We start from the raw sequence: 24,801 nt of genomic DNA on the forward strand, positions 1-24,801 counted from the left end.
AGTGTATGTACGGCTATGCGGGTCATCGGCTGCCGATGGCCCTTGCTGCTTAAAAACTAATCAGGCCAGACAGTTTCTTCAGAGCTGACGACAATGCACGGTTTCTAGTATCTGTACGGAGTAGTCTACCTACTTCGTAATTATACATCATACTGTAAACAAGGATGCCGCTCAACAAGTGAGGTTGATCATTTTGATTGGTTGTTGACGCCGCTGCATCTTCCCATTTTTCGTTTGACGCGAGACTCGCGAAGTCAGCGAACCCAGTGCAAGGGAAACGAAAAAGCAATATGCTTCACAAATACTCCACTCGGCTTGCCTTGATTTCCCCCACTCTATTTAACCCCGCCTTCGTTACAACCCTGCCTCTTCATCCATGTAGATGGGTCATGGGCGATGGAGAACTCTGGGAAGAGTCACTGCACCTGGGCGCGCCTTGTTGAACGCCTTGGTGATTAGAGGGGGCTGGGACCCGGTAATAATCCAATCGAAAACTAGAATGGGGGAGTGGACAGGGCCCCCGTTTCAGTTCAACTGAGACCGGCAGATCCCTGTCACATCCTGGTCAACATAGAGGGCTGGACTGGGACCGCAGCAAATAACGGTTCCTGGCGGTCAGGGTCAAGACGAGTCGGGGAATTGCACATTAGAGCAAGGGTGCACGAGCTCGTGCTTTTTGCAAACGCGATGAGATTAAAATGGAGATTTGGTTGTTACATGTGAATAGAGATTAGAGGTAGAAGACAATTCTTATAATGACATTCTTGGATGGCATTCGGTACGCTTCTCGCTTTTTTCTGGATGGAATGATATAGAATAAAAGAGAGCTGAAGTAGGATGTTGATCTCAAGGGGGTGTAAAGATAATCTGACAACAGTCGTATCAGCGTCCCTAGTTTAGAACGCTGCAGCTCATGTCAACTGGCAAATGCACACCCCGGTCCTTCCGGAGGACTTGGTGAAAGTAATACCCAAAAGGAAATTGCAATTGAGAGACAAAGAAGAAAACAAATGAAGAATAGTACGAAGGTCTCAGTATAAAAAAGTCACAAAAAGAAAAGAAGTTGACCAAAAAAAGAGGCCGTGAAATCGTCACCCGCGCCTTTCCTTGCACCGATATCCGTAACCGTTAAACCCAATTTCCCAATTCTGCAGAGGCTTTCTTGAACAGAGTAAGCATGAATGATATCCAATAGAAAGAAGAAGACAGAAACAAGAACCAAAAAAGGAAGAAAGACATGGTTAAGTATGAAAGAAGAAAAGGTCGCATCTCATCTAGGTGCACAGACTATGTGGATTCTGAATGGGGTCATAGCGGCCGTAGGTTGAGTATACAGGATCATAGCCGCCTGTACCGGGTCGATGATGGTGTGCAAGATCGGGGAACACAGGGTCCTGGTAGGGATCCAGAGCTGACTCTGTCTTGAGAGTATCCATCGGATCCATGGTATCGTTGATCATGGAGTAATCGAAGCCAGAGGAAGAAGAGGAAGAGACTAGAGGACTGTCGAGCAGAGGCGAATGTTCGGGCTTGTTCATCTGGCGGTAGTCTGTCCTTCCGTAAGGAAGGCTGCTTCGATAAGAATTGTCATGCATGAGCATATGTGAGCGCGATGTTGGGCCCATTCCGTGGGGAAGGCCGTTTCCAGGGCCTTCTCCACTTCCACCCTCAGGACCCATGCTTGCTGTACTGTCGCGACGCCCGTCCTTGTAATGACCGGGAGAACGACCTCGTACTACCATCGGGTGAGAATGTCGACGAGCGACTTGTACCCAGTCTGATACATCACCCCGAGGTACCTCGGCGTAAAGCTCCACCACAAGATTATAGTATTGCTGTTGAGCACGGCGTTTACCGTTGTTGGCCGTTGCCTTTTGAAATTGGATCCGTTCGAAAAGGTGCGAAGTAGGAGGCTGACAGGGCTGAGGTGCCCCGGCGAAGGTAGAGTTATAATCTAAGGATTGCGAACCAAGAGGGAATGCGGCATGGCCACCAGCTCCGGTTGAGCCCGCGGTGAGAGATGGTGGTGGTGTTGGTTGTAAAATAACTGGACCGGGCGTACGCTCGGATTGCTTGTCTCGCTTGGGCGTGTGCTGCACTAAAGGCCGCGTCTCATTGTAGGATCCGTTCACGATGGCGGAGATGCACATCCTAAATCCCCGGATTGGCTCTAACGACTGATCGGAATGACGAATGAACAGAGGAACTGTCGATGGCCAAGGATGGAGACTGAAACTGCAATTGACTGCGAAATAATTCCGCCGGTAGCAGGTCCATTTCCCATCGGATGCGAAAAAGCCTCGCCCAATTTTAGCCTGAACGTCGGGCTTGACGGTCTGTTGAGTGCCTCCAAACTCCGCAACAATTGACTCGAGGATAGTTGTGTCTTCGAATGGAGGTGCCTCGACCTGGGTTGAAGAACGCTGCGAAGACTCTACCATCGGCTGCTGGAAGACAGCTGCTTGGTTCCGGTCCAGTAAACCATCCAAGGCTCCTCGAGGGGTGCTTGGATATTGATGAGAGCGAGAGGCATCATTTACTCCAGACAAGGGCAAGCCAATACCTCGATGGAGAGCATATGAGGATGAATATGCATTTGCTCTTCCCATCAGGGCTGGAATCGAGTTTACGGTGTGGTTTGGTGATTGCATGTTGATAGACATGCCAGCAGGTGGTTGCCTGGCCATATGAGCAGTTTATTAGCCTGGCATAATAGATGAAATAGACAATTCTGCCAAGCTTACAGAGCTGGAACCCGCCGAAAGTCTGTCATCCTGTCAAATTGATGTTGATGTTGGGATAAATGAGGAAAAAGAGGACCGGAAGTTGGGGAGAAGGAATCTAATGAGGATCATTGATTAGTTCAGAACGACCTCACGGCGATAAATGAGAGCACTAACCCGAGCAGGAATCTGGAGGAGTCATAGCAAGTGCAGATGATCCTGGGTAGCTATAAGAGACGAAGCTGTTTAGTAAGTCACATCACAACGGACTAACTCTGAGCGACCGATTCAGAAGGGATCAAAGGAATGCCGGGAAAAATCTCATGATAGACAAGAAAGAGATAAAAAAAGCTAAAGGCCACCCGAACAAGAGAAAAATGGCAGAGAAAATACAGACTCAGGTTGAGATAAAAAAGGATAAAACATCGGAAGAAACGCATGCACGCAGCGGATCGGTATGGAAGGTACCGAAACAGCCTGGCCTAGAGTGCAAAATTGCCCGGACCAGGAGGAAGCGCAACGACAAGGGGGGGGTAGAGAGAACCGGCCGAGTGGCGCGCAAGGGCAGTCCAAATTAAAAGGGCAGAATAACTTACTGTAAGTCTTGCATAGCAGGCTGCTGTGCGTGGTACCGCACACCGTTGGTGACCGGCATAGAGGCAAGACCTCCGACTCGTTGGTTATCGTCGTCGTCGGTTGGAAACCCCGTCACATGAGAGTTTATATAGTCTCCATCGGTAGTAACAGGACACTCCATATTGAAGGCGTCCGGTAGAAGTACAGCTGAGGTAAATAAGTTAGCCAAGAGCGAAAAAAAAGAAGTAGATTAGACTGCGAGGTAACGAAAGGCCCCCACAAGGTGAGAGAATTTGGAACGGCTATTGCGGGAAATGCGAGCGAGGCAGATTAGAAAACGGAAAGAAACCTACAGGGGTTCATCTTGATCGTGCTGATGCTAGGCGCCTCAAAGACCCTGAAGAATAGGTAACCGTGGTAACACCGGCAACACGTCTAAGCCCTCACTTGGCCCTTGACTTCTGAGGGCGACGGGGAAAGACTGTCAAGAACATGATTCTCCAAGTTAGCCACTGGGTTCAAGGTTTAGATCTGGTGCTTATGGGCCGTTCAAGTTGCCCACCGCCGCGAGACCAACATGCGCATCAAAGGCTGCATGAGCGAGGATTTGCAGACAGAAAAAAGAACACGAATCAGAGTTCCAGACTCGCTGAATTAAGTCACGTACCAGAAGTAAGGTATGATATACGCCTCAAATATCTCAGATAGTGGCTCTGGGGGTGGAGGGGTTCTTCAAGTAAGTAAGAATGGGGCAATGTATGTGTATTTGTGATGGGCCAGTGGAGTGTCATGAAATGAAATGTAATGGAATGGCAGGGAAAATATCAAAAGTGGGTGATTAGAAGTGAAGAAAGATGAAATCATTGAGGAGGGCATGGACGAGAATAAGAACATGTCTCAAAAAGCGTGTGAAGAGGCCTATTGTTCCCGGTATTGACCCGCGCGCACGAGTAGCTGATGGGATTCGCTCGGTGGACGAAACGGATGCGTCACCGGTTGATGAGCATGCCCTTCCTCATTGGGACTCCCTCACAGGCAGTTCATAGACTTGAATTCTGAGTGGAATGCCACGACCCACGATCTTGATCTTTTGCCCCGGGCAATAGATCATGAAGATCCTGCCTGACTTGAGGAATCGCAGTCGTGCAGGACAGGACAACGGAAAAAGAAAAAGAAAACGAGGGAAATGCAATAAAACAAATAATAGAATTGACAAAAATGAAGGAGAGGGAACGAAAAACTTACTGATGTAATCTGGTGTGACTGTGTCCACAAATTAATCCCAAGCACGGCGGGCCTTCAGTGGCAGGAAAGTATCCTGTAGAGTGGTTGTGCAGGATAGAAGATAATCCCAATCACTTCACAACCCTAAGTTGGGGAGGGGGTTATAGTTGTAATTATTCCTTTTTTTTTTTTGGCGAGTCCCCCAGGCGAGCAACACTGATTCCTATGCAAGAGCAGGAGCCTCTGCTGCGGGTTTGAGCGATCAGATTAATTTCTTTTGGGTGGGTTGTTGTGGCTGGGCTGGAGGGAAATAAATGGAGGAAGAAAATATGGTTTGCAGTCTCTCAGACTCTCATGAAGGGCGCAATTAGTATTAATTGTTTCCTGGTCGTTGGGAGAGTCCGGGACGCGTCTCGTCAGAGTTCATATCCTGGTCAAACTGGCAGAAAGAAAATAGCCTCAAGCCATCACAGCCCAAGTCGCCACGAGTTCCTGTGAGAATCTGGGCCTGCCAGGGACAGTGAAATACGTTGTATTCGGCAAGGCTACAGTGGGTGGCAGCAGCCAGTTTGCATAGGGGTCCAACCATAATGGGCCAAGGACTACCGTATCTTGTTCTGATGATCTTCTAAATTAGGATTCACTTTTTTTATTGCCCTTTTCCCTTTTGAAATTTCCAAAATTCGAAATAGGATTTTCGATTAGGTCCCCAATTTTTTTATTTTCTTTTTTTATTTTCTTTTTCGTGACCCCGGTCCTGGCAGATGGAGCACGCAAATAGGGTGGCCTATTGGGAGGAACTGTAGCATCGAATCATTGGCCCGAGCTCTTGACAGTTTGATTGTTCAAGGAGTATGGCATTGGCCGGAATCTCCATGTTACGTGCCCTGGGAGGACCCGAAGCCCATGCACGGACACTGGCCGATCCCAAGGTGGGTAAGGGCCCGGTACGGACATGCTCTGACAGCGATGCAAAAATGTAGGATGTATTTTCCATTACAAAGTCCCGATCAAGTCAGATGTCCTAGTGCGAACACCCGATGGGCGGGGTGCTGCAGAAAAATCCAAATAAGATGAAACTAGTCAAGAAGGAGGGAAGACAGGATGATCAGCCCCCAGGATACCCGTGCAGAGTCCGCCTTTTTTCGTCTACTTTCGTCTACCCTTCCCCCCTCCTCTCCAGTCGCATGACGGTGGTCGATGTATCAGACTTTGGGGATCTGCAGGCCAATGTATGTGGCGACCAACCAACAAATAGTAATGATGGTAATATTTTTATGATTATGATGATTATCATGATTATACTGTAATAATGATTATTGTCATGGCCAGTTTCGCCCTACCCGTATATGGAAAACAACAAGGAAACCCCCCCAAAAAGAAAAGAAACAAAGAAAAAGAAATATTTAACAAATACCGGTAAGAAGGAAACTCATGAGAAATGGTCCATGCTGCTGAGGTACACCTGTCGGAGTCGTCACATCCATCTTTTTTTTCTCTCTCTTTCTTTCTAGCCTCTCCTTTTGAAGATCGAGGCACGAAAGTGGTTTTTGCATGACGAAAAGAAAAGAGATCAGGCGATCGGCAATTTCCCACTTAGCCAGCTGTATCGCGCATATTAAAAATGTCCTCACCGACAAACTTGAGGAAAGGTCTGTGGAAATAAACCACACTCAGGAGAGCCCAATTCCGCTCCACCGCTGGGGGAAGGGGAAGGGGGGGCTTGGGACACTCCGCTGGTTGTGACCGATGGACTCGTACCCCAACTAGGAACAGCGTCCCCACTAAAGAATTCCTCAAGCAGGACGGGAAAAACCGAATCATGCTGCGGTCCGTACCCGGCAGTTTTACCCAGACTAATAACTTCAAGAGGCCCACGGGCACGTCTAAAACACCCCTTTGGGCTGAAGAAGTGAAGAAGGAGACATGGCCATGCTGGGGATAAATTTTTGGTATCATAGATTCAGAGATCCCAGTCTCCATGAGTGGAACCCCAGCCCTGATCGAGTCGAAAAGTGCATTAGTGGCTCGAAGATCGGCCAACCCGCAGGAGGCTAGTTGGTCGTGATGGCAAAGTACAGCACGCTGGGAAAGCGCCCGCGCTTGAATGATTGGCGGATCGAGTCTTTGATCGATAGGAATTTCCTTTGGAACCATTCACTGGGAGAGGCATCGAAGGAGTGTATGTTGTGCAGCGGCTCCACGGTCCATTCATTTGGCCCCTCCCCGAGACAAGACATGGAATTGTACCGAATGGGGTCGTTGTTGCAGGGGTGGAAAAAAAAAAGGACGATTTCGAGGATAGTGACCGAGCTTTACATGGATGAACGTACAATTGAGGATGTATGATGAAAGCAATGCGAATGGTGAAATCTGATTCGACTCTCGGAGGGATCAATTGCGTTTCTGTATGGGGCGGTGAGGAGGACTGTACGGTAAATACACAGACTAAGCCCATAAAGGGACTGGTGATGAGAAAAGTGTAGCTGATGTCTATGTACGTCAATACTAGTGCAGCTCTTAGTCCTGTACGGAGTTCTTCGGTAGTCTTGGGGCTTGCGTATTAGTGGGGTCGTCCTTGGTTTCTGGGTGTGCAAGGGTACTTTTAGACACATTTAGTGTGTTGCTCCGCGCTGCTTTGACGACCCAAGAGATTCTTCTTCACGGAGAGTTGTCCAACTGCTTGGATCCTTTGAACTAGTTAGAAGGAGACGATAGGAGGAACTAGTAGGTAAGATAGCGCAGTAGTGGCCGTCGACGAGATCGATCCTCCCGCACCGCACCCGTGCCGCATCTCCACTTGTCCCCACCTTTTCCGATTTATCACAGTTGACTATTGCCCCGTGAGATACATAAAAGGGAACGAGCTCCTGGAAAAATTGTCCGACCGTCTAGTGGGGTCTAGCTTTACGAAGTCTCAATTTCTGCAGGTACTCCGGAGCTCATCTTCCTTCTTTCTTCATCCCCCTCTGCTCCCCCCAAAGTGTAATTTTTCCATAAGCTAATTGGTGCTAATTTTATACCATGATTTGAGTTTGTTACGCGGAACTAGTAGCGGCAATTGCATGAACTCATCAATCCAACCAAGGTTCCGACCTAGTCAATCATCCGGTCTAGAGCTTGGACGGAGGTTGCATATTTTTCCTAAGACTTCTCCACGTCAATTCCCTTAGTTCCTGCTAGTCAGGGCTGATGTGAGCACGTGCTGCAGGAGAAATTAATCTAGAGACTAGGCTAAGGGGACCGTGGGCATCCTGCTTCGCAGGATGTCTTGAGCATGAGAAGCTCTTTTCGTACGACCTAGCTCTTTCACGGCGCGTAAAGACCGTGGTCAATTCCGCAGCGTCCATGTCAGACTGCACCCGGCCGAATCTTGACAGGGAAGAGAAAGAGAAGGGAGAGGAAAAAGAAGGGAGTGAGAGTCGAGAACAAAGATTCGACATTATCCACTTGAAAGTGTTTTCAGCAATCGAGACGAAAATTCCCAAAGAAGGTATTTCCAGAAGAAAGAAAAAAATCGGAGCATGCTTGTCATCGGGGTAATCGGGACTGATCTGCCATTATTGCCTGGGATGGACGATTTTGCCTTTTGGGCGCATGCAAGCTGAGACCATTGGCCAGCATAGCTTATCAAGATGGAGCCCCGAGAAGTCGCAGCACTCGGTCATAATCAGGCTACCTTTCTCCCCATGTTCCGCGACCCTAGCTCATCATGCCCGTTGTTCTAGGATCTTTACATCTCTAGTGGAACCCGCCAATCCCGGACCGCCGCTGCCCTCAAATTATTGCCGGTGACAGGCGTCATGGTCAGGTTTGCCGTGTCAGCACTAGATACTTCCGGATTTTCGACTCGTTGCGACCCGGGATGGGCAGCCGTTGGGGCCGCCCCACGGCCGAAAGTCTCGGCGAGGCTAAATGGTTGACTTTCAAGACATCCACCGTGCGTGATCCATGGTGCCCAGAGCCCTCACTAACATTAAAGTTTGAGACAAAGAAAGAGGGAGATCATCAGTACCAGGCTATGGTCATCAATCATTTACCACGTCAATTCCCCGCAGCCGCACTTTGAACAAGGGTTGGACCAGACCACGTGAGAGGTACCAGCAACGTACACTCCCAAAGTACGACTCTAAATGAATCACACATTGGTCGACTCCGGGCAACAGAAATCATCTTTTTGAGGAATGCCTATTCCGATTATTTTGATGAGATGAAACTCAATTCGGGTGGCTCCATACCGGGAGACATCTCTTTCCCTCTCCGTAGCCACAAGGTTCTATGGTTTATTTTTTGATTGCGTATCACGTCTCGCAAAGATTCGAGGGTTACATGGGGCGACTCTCGACCTGGCTCCCGGTAGCTCACCGAAGTTGTGGCTGCCTTGTGGGTCGCCAAATCCCCTCATTCCTTTCGATCCTACGACTAGGCAGGTTATAGAGCACGACGGATGGTCTTCATTGGTAGCCCGCTAACGCTGTCATCCCAAGCTTTGATCGACCTGAATCTCCAGTGGAAAGCGCCAATTGTATCATGGTTGAAGCTATCCTTGCAAAGGCTCCGGATAGGGGTCAAACGAGACCCAAGAAAACGCCCCACGACATGGATAAAATGAAGCGGAGGGCGAAAACACATCAACTCGGCAAGGATGGCGGCAACAGTATCGAATACGATTGGGTCGCTTCTGAATGAGTCTTGATAGAAAACCTGTCAGGAGACCAGCAGACTTTTGGATGGCGCTGGGCTGCAGACCAGTCAAAGACACACTCTGAACTGAAAACAGAGGCAAAAAAAAAGGACTTCCTTGCCGGACAGCGTGACAACCCGTCTCATGTCTCTTACTAGCCATGCCCCTGGTGCATGTCCAGCCAACCCGAACTCATTCCCGAGTAACACGGAGGGCAAACTTCTTAGGCAAAACTTGCTCAACGGCACGAAGCCGACAGGGTGGCCCCAAGACTTACCCTTTCTAGTCGATTGTTTTGACATCGTATCACGGCAGATTGACCCAAACAGCTCCCGGGAGTCTTCTACACTATCAGTCTTGTCACTGGGACTTCGGAACATCACGAACTCCTTTCACATGTGCATATCTGTCATACTGCATGCCGTAGTGGCGGGGCCGGGCCTAAACCCTGGCACTCTAGTGATGCTAGAAGTTTGTGAAGAGGGAAAGAAGTATCTCTGCGCCCCCCCAGATTATTCATACAGTGGGGGCGACGCGTTGGGGAATAATCCCAGGTAAGCTTCCTTCCTCCCGAAGTCACTTCCCGAAAGGCGTTGTCAATGCTACGTGATGCAACCCAATTCCAGCCCGGGAAATTAAGAAGCGAGTACTTTTGGCCGGGGCTAGGCGCGCATGGTCTGATCCAGGAGATCTTGGTAGATCTGCACTGTTGCAATTGAGTGCAGGATCTGTGATGCGCGCGCAAATAATGTCAGGCATGCATTTGGGGGCGTAACTTTCTCAGTCCTTCGGTCTGATTATCACTCTCCACCGTTGGGAGAGGGAGGGGGGGGGAGGTTAATTCAGGTGGTCTTGAGCATCCTGTCCGGGCTATTGGATAAGAACTTCGGACACGCCGAGACAAGCGCCTAGGACTAACAGTGACATGATCTGGGCACTGGTCGTAGTTATAGGATGGATGTGAGAAGGATGTGACAAATCAAAGTGGTATCCTGATGGTTGTCACTTAGCTCGAGCGAGAATTACCAAAAGCACTCGAATTTATGTGGCGACGCGTCCATCTGGAACCTTTAAGTTGGAAATTGTGCCTGAAAGATCCGTCGCAAATCCTTCTTTCCAACTCTGGAAGGTTTCTACCAAGGCGAAATGAGCACTATCCTTGGAAAGAAATGCCTATTAGTACTAGTTACTACTTACTAGTAGTTGGTAGGTACTAAGTCGTATTAAGCGACAGCTATTACATTGGAACCTTGGAAGAGACTGATATAACTAGTAAGTACCAGCACACCACTCAAGAACTTCAATCTAAGTTGGAAGCTGGGATTTTGATCGAGAAAGATAGTATATAAAGATTGCACCGTGACACATCTACTATTACCAAGTCTAAACCACCAGAAGGGGATATATGAATCTCTGAACCATTGCTTTTGTATCGATTGACGAATGCAAGTAAATGACATAGTGGGTGTCTTTTGAGGAATCATCATTATCAATCAATCATACAGTAGAAAAGGATTGCAGAGGAGCCTCAACCAAAAGTTAGGCCCGCCTGTAAAAATAAAAAGGAGAATCCAACCAGATATGTCGTGAAAGAAAAGCGAGAAACGAGTCTAAGTAGCACGCTTGGCGAACTCGACGCGAAGAATGAGATGGCGGTAACCGACTGTAGAAGGAAGGGGATTAGTTCATGTTCGTCCATATGATCGCCAGGGGGGGGATTTGCACGTACAGCCGTCCAGTTTCGCGCAGGCACTCTCCGCGTCGGAGCGATCCGCATAGCTGATGAAAGCAAAGCCCTTGGCCCGCTGTGTCTCGCGGTCCCGGGCAAGGAAAACTCTGGTGACACGTCCGAACCGCTCGAAAAGATCCCGCAACTCTTGCTCCTCTGCCAACTCGCTGACCTGTAGGCGAACAAAGAGATAGGTGTCAGTAGGAGTCTCCGAAAGAAAGAGATATCTGGGCGTGGGACGGAAACACATACGTTTGTAACTCTGAGAGTGGCCAGATCGTCCTTCTCGAAGCGGCCGCCCATCTTGTCGCCGCCACCAGAACCGCCATTGCGCATGTGAGGGGGAACGTAGCTGGACTTGCCAGCACCCAGACCACCGGCATCGGCCTCGCCTGTATCCGCCGCACCACCAGCAGTGGGCTCCTCCACGGGGGCCATGGTGTCCTTGAAGGGACAGCGCGCAGTGAAATGCTCTCCGGAACAAATACGACACTTAACCTTCTTGTCCTTGAGCTGATCCTTCATGCTGCCCTTCTCGCCGCCCTCCTTCTCAGCCTCCTTGGCCTGAGCCTTCCAGTTGGTGCTGGGACGGAAAACGATGTTCTCACCGACGGAGGTGGTATCGAAAGAAGGACCGGCGGGGTGGCCCTTCTCGTTGCCGAACTTGGGCCACGATCGGCGCTCAGCGACCTGGGGGTTGACATTCTCACGAACAATGGTGGTCTTGATGCGGCGGGTGACCTTGACCTTCTTGTTATCGTCGTTGAAGCGGTATGAGATCACGGTCTTGGTGCCATCTTTGTTGGTAATAACTTGTTGCGCGGGGAGAGCGGAGGGGTCGTCAAATTCTTCGTCGTCCGCCCAGTCGGCGCGGCTGTTAAGAAATGAAAAGACTTGGTTAGTGGAGACTTGAAATTTGGATGGAAAGCATATACTCACTTCCCGGATCGAGACATGATGTGTGTTGTGATGTGGTGTTGCGGCAACAGCTGAATTTCTGGGATTTCTTCAAAGGTGAATCCGTTGTGGATTTAATTCGCGGCGCGGCGATTTTGCTGTGGCGCAGCCCCGTGGCTGGTGCCAGGCACCCACGTGACTCACAATTGCCCCAGTGCGCCCAGTCAAGATATTTGACTCACACAACCTTGCAATTAATTCTTTATTGGTTATTCAAAGGACTGACCGATAATATAGATTTGGATTGACTCATAATTCTCCTTATATATGACTAGATAAAATGGTGGAGTCAACTGCAAAAAGAATGGCATCTTCAACTCGGTCTTTCGGCCTTCCTATACGAGATATGATGAGTCAAAACAACGGAAAATGGAAAAACCCGAGCTGTTTTTGGTCGTTTGAATTTCCATGATACTCAGCTCATTTCTTATTGGATGTGTTGGACAAGCTTTTACATGTATCAACCGCTATATACGAATAATATGACTATGTGTACTGATCATTCAACAAAAATATTAACAAAACACAATTCCATCAAGCAAATGTCAGACCGTTGGTGAGATCACCCATCATGGCTTTGTAAAGATCAACAAGATAGTGCACACGTGGGAGCCAAGGGCCCGAGTTTCCACATTTAGGCAGCTCACTCCCTCCCTGTACAACGTACGTCGAGGTCAATGCTAGAAGCGGACGATAGCCTATCGTCTTGGCATCTACACCTCCTGGAACAACACTTCTGTGACCTTGAGCCTGCATGTATTTGAACAGACGACAAAACAGCCGTGCGGCGGTATCAGCCCCCAGGGTCCAGGACGCATTGACATATCCCACCACAAAAACCAGGTTGGGAACGTCTTGGATCAACGCGTTATTCCAGGCATATTTATCGCCGATTGCGATCTTTTCGTTGTCCACACTGATCCGTACGCCTCCCAATACTTTCATCTTGAGCCCCGTTGCAGTCACAATAACATCGGCTTTCAGCTTTTCACCAGAGTAGAGAATGACACCATCCTTCACCACTTGACGGATGGTCCCAGTGGCCACATCAGCCTTGCCGTCCCGGATGGGCTCGAAGAAGTCACCATCAGGGGTGAAGCATACACGCTGGTCCCAGGGTTTATACCTTGGGGTGAAGTGTGGGTCGATGGGAACGGTTTCTGGCAGCTGCTTCTTAGCACCATTTTGCAGCATATTTCTTGAGTAATTCGGAAAGAATCGACAGAAATAGTAGAAAACGGCGGGAACAAGAATCAAGAAGAGCCGAGTGAGCTGGATTGCGAGAGCCTGAGGTAAGAAGCTGAGCTTTGAGGGCGTATTTTCGATTTTCAGGAGATAACTTGGGCTGCGTTGCAGCATTGTAACATGTGCAGCTTTCTTTGCCAGGGTTGGTAGAAGAGTAATTGCAGTTGCGCCACTTCCGATAATGATGATGTTCTTCTGCGAATAATCAAAATCTTCGGGCCAAAATTGAGGATGGATGACAGGGCCAGCAAAGTTCTCGATTTCCGGGATCGGTGCTGGGAGTGCTTTATCGTAGTCATAATACCCAGTGCCCATGATGATGAACTTGGATTTGAAGTAGACTGTATCCCCATTGCCGTTAATTGCAGACAGTGTCCATTTCTGCTCTTTGGTCGACCAATCCGCTGCTGTAATTTGCTGCTTAAATCGAATGTGCTGATCGATTCCCGTTTCAGAAACAGCCTCTTGGATATATTCCATGATCAGTGGAGCTGTTGCAATCAGCTTGCCCGCTTTCCAAGGTTTCCAAGGAAAACCAAAAGTATAGAGATCAGAGTCAGATCTTAGACCGGGGTACCGGAAGAAACTCCATGTTCCTCCAATCTCTTCTCGTGCGTCGAGTACCACATAGCGAGCAGATGGCAGCTCAGTTTGGACCCTGTAAGCTGCATTGATTCCAGAAATCCCAGCTCCAATGATTACGACATCAAGTTCCTCCATGATCGGTTGCCGCTGCCCTTGTATCTTGACAGAGCTGGGCAAATAAGGAAAGACGGTCGCCCCTTACAACCAGGATACGAGGTTGGCGAATCAGCTTGGCCGAGGTCCTGGGCATTGGATTAGCTCGAAACGGTGCTTGGATGGGGTAGTGATTATCTGAGCAACTCACAAATTGGGGTCTATATTCGTGGTAAACCCCGAAATGGAGATTGAGATTTGCTCGGGTGTGCTGCCGATGACTCCCCGACGGGTGGAGGAAGCTCGGATACCCAAGAACAGGGAGAATAGTAAACGTAAACACTTAGTTAACTATGGGTCTGGCAAATTCGAATCCGAGAACACCAAAATATTGCGCAGTCTGCTCAGGGTAAAAAAAACCAAAAAAAAAAAAACCCCAAATCGGTTGAGAATATATTCCTGGTAAAATTCGAGAAAAGAGATGTTTTCTCGACTGGGGATTCCTGGAAGAGGCCAGCTGAAGATGCTGACAGGCGGGGGGCCTAATCCGGCCATCTCCGAATAGAACCACGCTACCCTAGTTCACCGCTTTGGGGGCCACCCTCTCTTATACTTGGACATGGGCGCCTAATCAGCTGTTTTATTCATCATACCAATAATAATCACTGGCAAATTTCTAGACCATCGGCCCGTAATCAATACCCACATGAGTCTTCGCCCAATCACCCAATTTGAAGTTTTGACGAGATTCAATCTTAAAAAAGTGGTACCTATATAGACTTTGATATAGATCCCGCAGCCTAAGAATTGATGAAAAGACATCCCCGATGACCGCTCACGATATTGTACTAGTAGTAATGTACCTAAGTCTTCAAGTTCTAAGGTTCAAGTTGTTCCATGATTTCGACATCCCCCTCCACTTTGCAATCAACTCTTCCTATCAATAAAATCATGAGCGATCGAGAGATCTTAGCCGAGGCTTGTCTCTTGTGGTGAGCGAGAGATACTATCGAGACTCGTGTCAGTGGGAAAAGCTGAGGCAATGCTACCACCCTGATGCCTCCCAAACGGACATAGATATCACTTGGTAGGAATCACAACTCTAGCTACACCTTTCCTTCTGCCAATAGATATTAATGCATGAATAGGTACCAAGGCGACATCGATGGCTCTGTTCAGGGATCCAATGCCATTCACAACATAATGCCTGCTGAAATAACAATCAACTACTTGAAGGCCTTCTCCATATCGGTCGGGGAGCATCACCAGCCGCTTCACTCGGGACGGAGTGAAGTATGAACTTGTGTCGAATTGTCGGTTTCTTTCTAGACTGGAAATGTTCAAAGCTCAATTTTGCCAGATGTGGAAGATGCTGAGTATGGAGGTCATTTACGTTAATGACAAAATATCTCCCGTTTTGCCACTCTCGGGTCCCGCAGATTTCAAAGGCGCGGGTGACTTTCCAAGGCAGAGCTATAAAATTTTTAGCATATTGCTTGAGCCAGAAGGGATACTAGGCAAAGCAAGACCTACCTGATCCCGATGATAATCGCCTTGTTCCGGAAGTTTTGACTAGAAATTTGTCTTGGTTGAAAGCTTGATTAATAGAGACTGGCCTTGCTTGCGGATTCAATTCTACGCCGAAATTAGAGCTGTTAGTTAAAATTGATATACTTTGGTGTGCTGCCACAATGTGTTGAGTAATTTATGCACTATTACTCTGAGACGCCATCGAAAGACTCGGATGGCACTAGTAAATTAGTGCATTGGTCTAGCACATAGAACCTCCCTATCGATGCTTTGAGCTTTGTGGTCCCCAGATAGATGATTTAGTAGAGCCCCACTGCAGTGGTGGAATCACCCACTAGGGCAAATATCCCGGACAGCCAATTCTGAGCATTTTAAAAAGAGAATGATGCACTAGTAAATTTTCAAGAAACGGGGATAATCTGGGGTTGTGGGGGAAGTGGGCCTATCTAGAATGCGGGGAACTATTGGAATTACCGATCTATACCCAGACGCGCTAATGCTGCAGTCTAAAGGCGCTGCTAGTGCGAGTACAAGATTAAAGCAAAATAGATTCCCGCTTTGGACAGAATTTCTCCAAACATTGAATTTCCTAGCTTCACGTAATTGATATCAACGGAAATCTCTTATGCTCTGCCAATGTCGTTGACAGAGAAAGACCCTGGGGGCTGCCCACCAGTGCTAGAGGTTGAATATGCAGCAAATGCACCAGATACGGCCGCAAAACACCCGGAAAACTTGGCCTACGTGGAAAATGAAGAACCGAAGCTGCATATGTCGACATACCTTGCACTGGCGGCTATGTTTCTACTAAATCTTGTGCAAATTTTTGGCCTGATGGGTCCTCCAGCAGCGGTAAGTCTTCATATTGAACTCAAGATTTTCCTCAACAAGAACCCTATTGACAAGCATAATTTCACCACAGCTCTCGTTCATTGAAGCCGATTTGAAGAATACGGCGGCCGGCACTTGGGTTCCGAACTCTCTTTCACTTGTTCAAGCCGTCTTGGCCCCCCCTTATCTCCTCCGCCTCGGATACATTTCAAGCGCGCAAAGAGCTTCTAGTTGGACCTGCAGTTATAGCATTCGTGGGATCTGCGATTGCCCCTGGCTCTACTAGCATCTATCGGCTTATCGCCGCTCAGATTCTGATTGGATTTGGCTTCGCTACTGTGCCCCTGGCATATTGTGTTCCGAGCGAAATTCTTCCTCGAAAATGGCGGCCTAGTAAGGAACTGACTTACTATTGCTTCTTCTGATTAGTATCACTGCTAAATTATTATAGTGGCCCAAGCGGGAATGAATGTCGCTGCAGCTTTGGGCGCATGCTCGGCGCCGCTCATCATCGGGGCCCTCACTAAAGCAAATGCCCACAATGGATGGCGAAACTTTTATGTAAGACTAAAGAATTACATGTGGAATGATTTGCTAATTCTGACTAGTGGCTTCAAATGGGACTTTGGGGGCTAACGGCAATATGTTTGTTTTTTGGCTATAAGCCTCCCAAACGCCACACGGACTTCGATCATTTATCATTGACACAGAAGATCGCACGTCTTGACTTGCCGGGATTTATGCTTCTTACTGCTGGTATAACCCTGCTTTTGACTGGTTTGAATCTGGGAGGTGGGTTATATGCGTGGGCTTCAGCTCCCGTGCTATCCACTATTATTATCGGTATCTTATGCCTCTTCTCATTTGGATTTTACGAATGGAAGGCCACGACGACTGGAATCCTCCATCATGAATTGTTCCGTGGAGGTAAAACTGGAGGACGCACATTTGCTCTGTGCGTTGGACTCATTTTTATTGAAGGAATCTTGCTTTTCTCATACACAATCTTCTATCCCGTCCTGTAAGTGGCGCCTCACATGTCTCAAGGTACAAGATAAGTACTAATTGCCACATATAGGACTACTGAGCTATTCACCAAAGATGCATTCTTACTAGCTGCTCGTGAACAGCCTTACTGGATCGCAGGCGGAATTGGCACAGTGATATATGGATATCTGAGCACGAGATTCCGGTCGATTCGAGCTCCACTATTCGTTGGGTTTCTACTCCTCACGGCGGGCATTGTCGGGCTTGCTACAGTTCAGCCAAAAGACGAAATAAGTGCATTGGCTTTCACAGGTCTCGCGGGTCTTGGATTTGGTGCTCCTCTTATACTTCTCATTGCCGCCGTGCAGCTATCAACGCCTCATCATCTGATTGCTACCGCAACTGCCGCCACGACTTGCTCTCGAGCAATCGCCTCCACCGTTTTCACTGCCATTTTCGCCGCTGCATTCAATGCTCGGGTTCAAAAGTTTATTCCTGAATATGTTTCTCGGGCTGTCCTTGACGCCGGACTCCCACCCAGTTCTGTTGAGAATTTTATCAAGGCCATCGCGGCTGGAGATGAATCCGCACTTAGCAGTGTCTCGGGTGTTGATAGTGGAATTCTCTCGGCGGGAACCAGCGCTGCTAAGCAGGCATATGCAGACAGCGTAAGAGTGGTATACATCATTGCAGCTCCGTTTGGTCTGCTGGCCTGCATCTGCTGCTTCTTCCTGGGTGATCTACGCTTGGCTATGAACTACGCTGTGGATGCTCCATTGGAGCCTTTACATCCCAGACATCATGACGAACAGACAGACAGTCCCTGAATACTAGCCATTTCCAGAGCCCATTGGATCATAATAGCCCCCATGTTCATCTCCCACATGAAAAGTATCTTGCCGAGGTGTTTCTGTTACCTCAATAGGTTTGTTGTAATATCGGAAATTTTGCTCGATCTCGCCTTCAACGTTCGCCGATCTGCAATCATAGCCTCTGCTGCATCGCACATGTCGAGGTCACTACGCTAAAAGGTACCGATGATAGAATAGGAATAAATGCTACGATTCTTACGATTTTGGAGATATTTCTTCCGTCAGTCTTCATTTCCATTCATTTTTTTTCAATGGTCAAAAGAACTTCCATACATTCTCACGGATAATTTCCTACCTGTCCCCTTGGTGATCATGCTTTCAAATTTTCCTCTCAAACTTCATCTAGCGCTAAGAAATCACCTGGAAACATGAAAATTTCTGGGTATTGACCACAAAATGTCCTAAGAATACTTTTACATTGGATGTTCTTTCCACCAAAGAACTTCTAGCTCCCAAGGGTGTTGCCGGATTGAATTGCTATAAGATTATCCTTAAAGCGACCAGTAATGTCAACCATACTAGGTATTTATCTCAGTCACCCGGTGACCTATAATGGGGCCAATCTAGCAGAAGCGTTCAAGGCATGAATGTAAAGAGTAATGCTGATGCAATTGATTGAGGCCATGCCTATGCACGCCAAACTGAATAAAACTAGTACTATGATCCAGTACAAACCGCTATATACACCCATAGAACAAATACAAATCAACGACCGAAGTAATGTAACTCGATCGGTCGCAAAGCACAATAGACCGTAAAGGAGAAGGCAAAAGCAAGCTCAAAGCCAACATCGCCATAAGAGGGAGACACGCCGGCATGCTTGGCAATAGGACCGATCCACCAAGTCTGACTCATACCAGTGACCACGCCCGCAACACCGAAGCAGAAGGCGATACTAGCAGCAATCCCAATGGGGAGCTTATTGGGCTTGTCGTAGTTCTCGGCATGGTAGCCGCCGAATCCACGCTTGAAGATAAAGTGGTCGGAAATGGTGATTCCAGAGTAAATGGCCAGCCAGTAGGCGATGAGGTTCATGAAATTCTCCAGAACGGTCTCGAAGTGCGAGTAGCCGGGGATAGCGATGGCGAGGGAGACACACGAAGCCAGGAAGGTCCAGACGAAACGAGGCACACGCTGGGTGTAGCGGTGCAGGACTTGCAGGGTCAGGGAGACGGAGTAGATGTTGGGACAGTTGTTGGCGATGATGGACAGCGCCAGGATGACGAGACAGAACTTGCCGAATCCGCCGACCGGGTCCAGCACAGCTCCGATCAGACCACCGTTACCAGACTCAAGGTAGCCAGCTGCGTACTTGTTGTCACCGCCATTAATGGCACTGGCAGAGTAGACAGCGATTCCCAGGAATTCGGTCAGGAGGAGAGGAACGATGAGACCCAGCCAGGTTGAGAAAAAGACCTTTTTGCGGCTGCGATCAGCAGGCTGGTAGACGGTATAATCAGCGGCATAGCTCGTCCAACCGGTGGCGAAGCCGTAGACGGTAGAACCGAAGGAAAGACAGGCTCCCATTTCTGAGGTGCCGGCCTGCATGGGGATGTTCTGGAAATCACCCGAGTGGGCAAAGAGACCTAGAACAATCATGAAGACGATGAAAGTAGGAATCCAACTCCATTTCTCGTAGGTGTGGACGACTTTATATCCGGCGAAAGTAACGAAGAGAGTGCAGAAGGTGATGATGAGGATACCAGCGTAACCCGGAACATCTTTATTGACAGCATTGAGAAGCTGGGCACCAACAATGGCGTTGGCGGCGGACCAGCCGATGCAGGCGATGACGTTGAGGACGGCGACTAGGAGGCGGCGGATTAGAATTGGGTTTCTCTCACGCGTGCACGATGCGCATGCTCTTGGGATACTCACTGATCTTCACGGGGTACCAGCCGAACCAGAAACGCGACAACACCATCTGTCGCAGACCAAAGGCAGGACCGAAGCACGAGAAGAAGCAAACGGTCAAGATTCCCAACAAATTGAAGAACAGGCAAACCAGGAAGGCATCAACCGTTCCTAGTCCGAAGAGGGATTTTCCGAGAACACCGATGGCGAAGGAACTAGAGACCATGTCTGCCGCTAGCCACTATAGAAGAGAGGAATTGGAGTCAGTGGGGGGGTGTTCTTTCTCAGGTGTGGCAAGTAAAGCAAAAAGACATACCATGCTGCCAATGTTGAAGTATGAGGTATCAGTGCGCTCGTTGTCAGGCACACGCTCGATACCACGCTGCTCGACATTGACCTTGCCAGCGAGGCGCTGGAGCTTTGCATACATGGAGTCACCATACTCGAAGCTCTCGCCAGGGACTGCGCCATCGCTGACATTGTCCTGGTAGTGGTCGTTGGCATTGTCGCTAGTCTCATTGCTGTGAGTTTCATAGGTGTTGTCGACGTGAGGCGCCTTCTCGACGTCACGAGACCCAAAACCGAATTTGGATCGCATCGTGGAAGTTGAAGTCCAAGTCCAAGTCCAAGTCAAACGTTACACGTTACACGTCAAGATCGGAAGTCGACCGAAAGGAGAATGAGTGCACGCGAGGAGCTTAAGAGCTTAAGAGTTAAGACTCAAGGCTCGGACTCAGGCTCAGCCCAAAGAGGGAGAATTGGAGGAGGATTGGAAAGAAGAAGGGAGACAGCTTCACATATCGAACTTTTTTTTTTCTTTTTTTGTGTTCCACGGCAAGGGGAGGATTTAATATACCAGCAAATGACCGCCAGTGAACCACAAAATTCCTGCAGTGGGCGCGTCGCCCCACTCGCGATGGCAGACTTTGCGTTCCGAGATAGGGCCCTCGTGGGAATTTTTCCAGAACACAAGCAAATGACAAGCTATGGGGATCCACTTGCGCTGACTTTGAGCCAGTCAGCCGTGGTGCACCGTCTTATCGCGAGTGGAACTGCTCCATCCTATGGTGCTGCCGACGCGAAACGCGAGGTCCCATCCATCGCTTCCGACTAAAGTGGGACTCCATCGGGGTTTTCCCACTGGCTGAATGCTTGAATACTTTCCCAAGGGCTGCCGCAGGTGGTCGGACCGCCGATAAGACCCGTGTGAGATAGTCCTACAGTTCTGTGTTAGTTCTATGTACAGAGTACAGAGTACAAAGTACACTTCCCACCGATATCATGGCTGCTGATAACATGCCCTGCAGGCTACCTTACCCTAGGTAAGCTTTGTACAGATCTTGTACCCATGCAGTACACATTGACGGAAGCCGCCGAACTGCGTTCACATTTGAACCCCACGAAAGCTTGAATTGACTTGACTGGTCATCCCTGCCACCTCCAGCTCTGGGGTCTCATCCAACACATGTTCTCCCCGCACGGGGGGTCCCTGCATCGCCCAACTCAAATTCAGTGTGGCAACACCATCCATACCTCCCGAGGTCCAGTCATCATCTGTTTAATCCCGAAAGCAGACGGGATATAGTGCGGAGAACCCTGGATCAAGAAGGTTGAGCCGGCTACGAGGGTGCCTCATGCACTTTCTCGCTCTAAGCCGACCGATTGCCAGCGGCATTAAAATCAATCTCCCGGATTCGCGTCAGAGAGCAGGTGCAGAAGCAGGCGCATCCTGGGCAGGGCTAGGGGTTTGATTCGTGATAGCGGAGATGACCATCCCATAGGGTTATCATAATCTATTCGTGTAATCGGGAGACAGCCCCGGATCTGCAACACTACCTGGCCCCTTTCTGGCATCATCCCCGGTCATGGGTATCCTCCTCGCTGCAAATCATAGCCCAGCTATTGGCTCTTATCGGCGGCGCAGCGAGTCCGACTCCTCCTATCGCTTCCACTTTGGGTCTCTCAGGCACTCTTCCCCAGGGCCCACGACTGACGTTGATCTGCATATTCTAGCTATGATCTTAGCTACGGTTTGCTTTTGACTCTCGATACGCTGCATATCGTCACTTGTTCTCCCTATATGGTGCCTATAGGCACGCTACGATCCCCTCGGTCGTCTCCGACCCCAGTGGTTATCGCTATTGATCTCCGTATCCAGAAACGTTCTGTTTTGAGATCTTCTTGATTACGGTTCGTGACGATCGATCTCCAGAATCTGAACCGACGGCTAATATGCCCAAGGATGAGGGCGACAGGGAACGATCTGCGGGAGATTCCATAGCTCTTGGTGGGCTGGTCGAGCAAGATGACACCATGCCCCCTTCCAAGGTTGCCCCTTTCTCTCGCATTCTGCCATCGCTACTTCTTTTTCCATGTCTTCCAGTTCCGTCAAGAGGAGAAGGGCCCCGGATACCCATTTCCATTCATCCCATAGATCTCTCCACATTCCAAATTTATCTTTGAATGGATTGATACGCAATATCATCTAGATTAGCACACCTCTAGCCATAATCAACGCCGGGTTATTGCATTCCACTCGCTATCTTTCCATGTCAAATGGGATTACGTACAATCGCACCCAGCCCATTATAATTGATCTCAAACAAAGGATTCAAACAAACGCGAGCCTTTCATTCCAAGGTTGGCACTGCATGGTGATGATTTGATCCAAGCCGAGGCTTTCAAGAGTGGTCAGATAGCACCGCTCTGGACCCGTTCTCTACTAGTGATACTAAATACAGTCGGTTCCTGAAAGGGAAACCAGCCCAGCCCCAGTCTCAAAATACTACGAGTACACGCGCGAAATCCAGAGAAATATTAGATTTGGTAAAATATACCAAACCCCTAGAAATTGGGTGGTGAAAGCGAAAAGGAAAAAAAAAGAAATTGCCGGCCCCGAGTCGAACGGGGATTCCCTACAGCACTCGAAGTCAGGAAGGCCATGCCCGTTTGTACTAACACAGCAGATTTTCAAAGTATTGGTTGGTTTACTCATCGCCGAGCAAATAGCCGAATTCAGTATCGGAGGTCTTATACCTGGGAATTTCCGCGGGGATCTACTACTACTAGTAGTATGTTGGAATTAATGACGTTTTTTTACGCTGGACTCGGAAGAACTTCGCATACCTAGGTATTCAAACTAAGGCTTCTTCAATTGTGAAGGACTACACAAGGCCTAGTAAGAGCCAGAACCCTGTCCCTCTCCAATGCCTCGAAGCCAATGCAGCATCTTAGACCTTGGGATAAAGTACATATCGAGGCTAATTTACGGGCCAGGAGGGCTTCTGAGATACCTGGCTCATAGAGGAAAAATAATATGATATTTGGCATCCACACAATCTCCCCTTCTATGTAAATAACCAATAATAGAAGAGTGGTCTTATTGAACTATGTACTTGTGACCGAGTATGCTAGATGAGACAACAAAAAAGAGAATTATTTACAGCTTAGCAACCATCTTTTCACCCTGCTTCAGCAGAGCAGCAGCGTCGTGAACAAGCTCATCAACGATAGCCTTAGCGGGCTTCTTCTCGTCGACGACAGCGGAAACCTTGCCCATCAGATAAGGACGGGCGTTGTCAAGATAGTCGTCATCGACATCATCGGGCAGGTTCTCAAAGTCATGCTCGACGGGGATGACACCCTTGGCAGTGAGCTGCTTGATCTCCTCGGCGCGGTTATCTTCCCAGTTCATGATGTACTCGTTCTTGCGGACGCGCATGGGGCGACCCTAGAGATATTGTTAGTAAGTTGCGTTGCATAATGTTAATGTAAATTTCAACCAGGGTGATCACGTACAGTGAAGATGATAGTGCGGACGTTATCCTCGAAGCCAGCGGTACGGACAGCCTCCTGGTGGGCCTTAGGGGCACCGGCCTCATCAGCCAGGATGAAACGGGTACCGATCCAGACGGCGGAAGCGCCGAGCATGAGAGCGGCGGCAACAGAGTTACCGTTGTAGAGACCACCGGCAGCGATGACCTGCACGGGCTGGCCGGTCAGAGGGCTCTTCTTGCCCTTGACGAGCTTGGCGACAGCGGGAATGAGGATGGTAGTGGGGACATCGCCGGTGTGACCACCGCCCTCACCACCCTGGGCGCAGATGATATCAACGCCGACGGCGAGACACTTGGCAACGTGCTTGGGGTGACCGATCATGTTCATGCAGAGGATACCGGCACCGTGCAGCTTGTCAACAACGGCCTTGGGGGGGGACACCGACGGCGGAGACAAAGAGGCTGGCACCTTCCTGGATGACAATATCGACAAGCTCGTTGAGCTTACCCTTGGTGTAGTCGTAGCTAGAGGAAGGAAAATCGTAAGTTGGTGGATACCACCGGGTGTCACATGGAAGTGGGAACTCACTTGGTCTTGCGAGCGCTGCCGCCGACCTGGGGGAGTAGCAGGTCAACACCGAAAGGAGCCTTCTTGTCGGTCAGGTAGCTCTTCAGCTCATCGATCTGTTCCTTAAGCATCTCGGGGTGTAGCCAACACCACCGATGACACCCAGACCACCGGCGTTGGTGACAGCAGCAGCCAGCTTGGGGCCGGCCGCCACGTTCATGCCTGCCAGCAGAACGGGGTGGTTGATCTTGAGCAGATCGGTGATGGGAGTGCGGATGACCTCTGGGACATGGTCAGCAAGATGTGATATTGGAGATATACCTCATGGGTGTGGAGCATACGAGGAGAAGCCATGGTGGATGTGATGTGTGGAAGTGAAAACTGAAAGAGCGAAGAATCCGGGGAAGGCGGACACCTATAAGAAGTAGTCAGCCGAGGCGCTTTCACAGATGATGGCATGAGCCTCGGCCCATTTTGAGGGGTGGATTGACACCTAACTCCAAAGGCAACAAGGCACTCAGGCAGAGATCCCCGGGGAAGCATCGGGTCACCTCACGTGCACCCGGC

The 24,801-nt window shown here is 49.1% G+C and overlaps 8 protein-coding genes across 8 annotated transcripts; 3 read left to right on the plus strand and 5 right to left on the minus strand.

Annotated features, from left to right (window-relative positions):
* Positions 1-1,274: 1,274 nt before the first annotated feature.
* On the minus strand, positions 1,275-3,662 carry N7533_012103 (uncharacterized protein; the record flags this gene model as incomplete). Its single annotated transcript, XM_057108753.1, has 5 exons — positions 1,275-2,679; positions 2,745-2,841; positions 2,901-2,950; positions 3,320-3,506; positions 3,653-3,662. The coding sequence occupies 5 exons, from the start codon at positions 3,660-3,662 to the stop codon at positions 1,275-1,277; spliced, it is 1,749 nt and encodes a 582-aa protein (XP_056953854.1).
* A 7,155-nt stretch (positions 3,663-10,817) lies between these two features.
* tif35 (translation initiation factor eIF3 core subunit g) lies at positions 10,818-11,892 on the minus strand (the record flags this gene model as incomplete). The annotated part of the gene is made up of 4 exons (XM_057108754.1): positions 10,818-10,870; positions 10,937-11,108; positions 11,189-11,810; positions 11,876-11,892. 4 exons carry the CDS (start codon positions 11,890-11,892, stop codon positions 10,818-10,820), a joined length of 864 nt encoding a protein of 287 aa, XP_056953855.1.
* A 535-nt stretch (positions 11,893-12,427) lies between these two features.
* Positions 12,428-13,858, minus strand: N7533_012105 (flavin-containing monooxygenase; the record flags this gene model as incomplete). Its single annotated transcript, XM_057108755.1, has 1 exon — positions 12,428-13,858. The coding sequence occupies one exon, from the start codon at positions 13,856-13,858 to the stop codon at positions 12,428-12,430; it is 1,431 nt and encodes a 476-aa protein (XP_056953856.1).
* Positions 13,859-15,982: 2,124 nt separating this feature from the next.
* On the plus strand, positions 15,983-16,282 carry N7533_012106 (uncharacterized protein; the record flags this gene model as incomplete). The annotated part of the gene is made up of 1 exon (XM_057108756.1): positions 15,983-16,282. The coding sequence occupies one exon, from the start codon at positions 15,983-15,985 to the stop codon at positions 16,280-16,282; it is 300 nt and encodes a 99-aa protein (XP_056953857.1).
* A 512-nt stretch (positions 16,283-16,794) lies between these two features.
* N7533_012107 (uncharacterized protein) lies at positions 16,795-17,991 on the plus strand (the record flags this gene model as incomplete). The annotated part of the gene is made up of 2 exons (XM_057108757.1): positions 16,795-17,198; positions 17,256-17,991. The coding sequence occupies 2 exons, from the start codon at positions 16,795-16,797 to the stop codon at positions 17,989-17,991; spliced, it is 1,140 nt and encodes a 379-aa protein (XP_056953858.1).
* Positions 17,992-18,741: 750 nt separating this feature from the next.
* On the minus strand, positions 18,742-20,488 carry N7533_012108 (cytosine permease; the record flags this gene model as incomplete). The annotated part of the gene is made up of 3 exons (XM_057108758.1): positions 18,742-19,844; positions 19,915-20,131; positions 20,207-20,488. 3 exons carry the CDS (start codon positions 20,486-20,488, stop codon positions 18,742-18,744), a joined length of 1,602 nt encoding a protein of 533 aa, XP_056953859.1.
* A 318-nt stretch (positions 20,489-20,806) lies between these two features.
* N7533_012109 (uncharacterized protein) lies at positions 20,807-21,004 on the plus strand (the record flags this gene model as incomplete). The annotated part of the gene is made up of 1 exon (XM_057108759.1): positions 20,807-21,004. The coding sequence occupies one exon, from the start codon at positions 20,807-20,809 to the stop codon at positions 21,002-21,004; it is 198 nt and encodes a 65-aa protein (XP_056953860.1).
* A 2,325-nt stretch (positions 21,005-23,329) lies between these two features.
* On the minus strand, positions 23,330-24,588 carry N7533_012110 (NAD(P)H-dependent flavin oxidoreductase; the record flags this gene model as incomplete). The annotated part of the gene is given in 6 exon segments (XM_057108760.1): positions 23,330-23,620; positions 23,689-24,093; positions 24,113-24,191; positions 24,256-24,365; positions 24,383-24,516; positions 24,576-24,588. 6 exon segments carry the CDS (start codon positions 24,586-24,588, stop codon positions 23,330-23,332), a joined length of 1,032 nt encoding a protein of 343 aa, XP_056953861.1.
* Between the last annotated feature and the right edge of the window lie 213 nt (positions 24,589-24,801).

This window comes from Penicillium manginii (assembly GCF_028828005.1).
Source record: "Penicillium manginii strain IBT 31320 chromosome Unknown utg000009l:1.0-3297300.0:1.0-3298630.0, whole genome shotgun sequence".
Lineage (NCBI taxonomy): Eukaryota > Fungi > Ascomycota > Eurotiomycetes > Eurotiales > Aspergillaceae > Penicillium > Penicillium manginii.